Source organism: Octopus bimaculoides, chromosome 3, assembly GCF_001194135.2.
Source record: "Octopus bimaculoides isolate UCB-OBI-ISO-001 chromosome 3, ASM119413v2, whole genome shotgun sequence".
NCBI classification, from domain to species: Eukaryota; Metazoa; Mollusca; class Cephalopoda; order Octopoda; family Octopodidae; genus Octopus; species Octopus bimaculoides.
Window position 1 is genome coordinate 92,783,950 of NC_068983.1, and position 3,048 is coordinate 92,786,997.

General features: G+C 36.2%; 1 protein-coding gene across 1 annotated transcript in view; it reads left to right on the forward strand.

The window, feature by feature from the left end:
• The window catches only part of LOC128246994 (uncharacterized), a 30,085-nt gene that overhangs the window by 9,802 nt on the left and 17,235 nt on the right, over nt 1-3,048 (forward strand). The window contains exon 3 of the mRNA XM_052966765.1: nt 2,044-2,168. Within this exon, the coding sequence (XP_052822725.1) occupies nt 2,044-2,168 (125 nt within the window). The remainder of the gene's footprint in view (nt 1-2,043; nt 2,169-3,048) is intronic.

Sequence of the window (3,048 nt, forward strand, 5' to 3'; positions counted from 1 at the left end):
TGATTTCATCACCTTTTGCTCTCCAGAATTCTTCACTGTCAGCAGAAAGAAGCTAGTGATAAAATGGCAAAATTGTATTGATAATTTAGGTGCATACTTTGATTAACTGCATTGCTTTTTGTTGAGATAAAGTAAAATAAACTTTCAGTTCCAAATCACACATTTCATTCTTAATGACCTGATAATATTGAGTAGAAAATTTGGTGCAAGGTCAGTAATTTTATGAGGTAAGAGTTAAGTCTATTACATCGACCCTACTGCTCAACTGGTACTTATTTAATAAGCCCTGAAAGGATGTAAGGCAAAGTTGACCTAGCAGAATTTGAAGTCAGGACATAAGGATGAATGAAATGCCACTAAACATTTTGCCTGGTGTGCTAATAATTCTGCCAGCTTGCCACCCTACCAGAGTTAATATTAACAGCTGTTATAAAAAGGTTTTAAATTTTGATCATTGGATTTGGCATCTGAGATATTCAGTTTCTGTTTTCCTATACCAACAAATGTACAGTATTGTACAGTTACCTTGTGATTATTTTTTTTTACTGCTTTGACAAGTATGATGAACATTATGATTTGCTGATGAGGTCAGAATAATACTAAAACCCATCCAGAGTTGTTTTCCATATTTGCCTGGAAGAATGAAAATAACATTAGTTATAGACTAATATAGTTTTTCAACACAGGTATTCCTTCCTCCTGCATTAAATATGTTAACACTAACATAGCTATTTGATTTGGAGACCAGTACTTTAATTTCACAATCATTGTTAATTATTTAACAGCTTCACACAACATCAGTTCTAACATCAACCCACAGCTTGCATTTCTATTTTGCAAATTCGGTTGTATCCAACAGAGGGGACAACACCTGTTATACATCTGAAACAACAGCGCATCTACCATGTTCATCATTCTCTGGTGGTCATCATTGAGCCAATCATTATGTCACTGCCTGGCTTGCTAGAAATAAGAGCAGAATCTCCATATTTATACTTTGTTATCTTAAAAGATAAGAGCACATTGGATAATGTAATCATAGCATGGCTGTGTAGTAAGAAGTTTGCTTCCTAACTACATGGTTCTGGATTCAGTTCCATTGTGTGGCACCTTGTGCAAGTGTCTTCTATTATAGCCTCAGGCCGACCAAAACCAAAGAAGCCTGTTGTGTATATGTGCGTGTGTCTGTTTGTTCCCCCATCACTGCTTGATAATTAGTGTTGGTGTTGACATCGTAACTTAGAGATTTGACAGACTGGTAGAAGAAGTACTAGGCTTTTAAAAAAAGTCCTGGGGTCGTTTTACTCAACTAAAACCCTTCAAGGTGGTGCTCTAGCATGGCTGCAGTCAAGTGAGTGAAACAAGTAAAATAAAAGAATACCTGAATAAAATACTGGGTGCTTATAGCTGGAACATCTCTGAATATAGATCATCAGCTGGAGCAAGTCTGACCTAGGCTTCCTAACAAGTGATTGTCAACAATACTTCTAGCACCCACTTGTGAGCAGGAAGTGGTGTGCCACTCTTGGTATTCTTTGGCACTCCTGGTATTGTTGTACAAGGTTATTACAATAGCATTTAATAATTCAAACTGTTACAGCTGAATAAATGAGAACTAATATGTTGTATTGGGAACATACTGAAATATATTTGGATGTGATGAAAGTAGTAAAAGTAACAAGTGAAGTGGCAGAGTGGTGGTGGTGGTGGTAGTAGTAGTAGTGTTAATAGTGACAGTCATGGAGGTAGCAACTGTAGTGGTGATAGTAGTAGTGGTAATAGTGACAGTTATGGAGGTAGTAAAGTAGTAGTTATAGTACTACGTGGTAGTTGGTGGTAGCAGCTACTTTTGATGGTGTTATTGTTTTTAATTAACATTTTGTTATTATTGAAAGTTTATCTTAGGTTTTTTTAAATTATAAGAATGCAAATGTATTTGATTGAATTAAAAAATTAACTATACAATTTTTGCTATTTAATACTTCCATAAACTTCTTAACAAATAAATGCAATTCATAAAAAAAATGTTTTTTGTCTTTATAGATTTGATACAACAAATATTGAAAATATTATTGAAAGGAACCTAAAGATAATTTGTGTCTATGGTGGTCATCCTGGGTCTGCTAAGGAACCTTTATCAATGCATGATGTTATTATCAGTACAGCAGGTCAGTTCTTTCAAGTTTCCTTTTATAAATATTCCATGTAATTTGTAAAATAAGAGATATTCTTCTTCTGCATTTTCTAAATGCACCACTAACAACTATTTTGTAATAGTGATCTTGAAATGGCAATGGGGAATTCAACATTACTGATTAGTCTGGGAGAAGCTAGTGGATGAATTGGTGTGTATATGGCTGTGTGGTCAAGAAGTTTGCTTTGTAAATAAGTGGTCTTGGACAAGTGTCTTCTATCATAGCAATCAGTTGACCAGTGTTATGATAGAATTAGAATTAAAATTAAAATTAACCTTGAGGTACCACAAGGTCAGCCTAACAACTTATCACCTCATCTAATACCACCCTTCTTATTAAACTATTCCTTCTCATTGTTACCTTTGCAAATTCCTCTAATCCACCACATCCCCATCTTCCTTATAGCTTCCCCATCCTCACAAGTGGCATTCTTTCCCTTCACTCATTTCTCCTCTTCAACCAAAAGCACACAATACTACCCCACTCAATTAGATACTAACCTATCAACTTCTCCCTCCCTCTATTCAATTTCATACACCTCTGCATATCTCAGTACTCGGTCATGCACTCTGATGTTGCAAATCCAATGAAGCATACTACCTTCATTCCTCTCCAGTCTATGCATGCCCTCCACAGTTAGAACCCATGTCTCATTACCATGTAGCATAGCTGTTCTTGTCTCACTACCATGTATGTATCATCATCGTTTAATGTCCGCTTTCCATGCTAGCATGGGTTGGACGATTTGACTGAGGACTGGTGAAACCGGATGGCAACACCAGGCTCCAGTCTGATTTGGCAGAGTTTCTACAGCTGGATGCCCTTCCTAACGCCAACCATATATATATATATA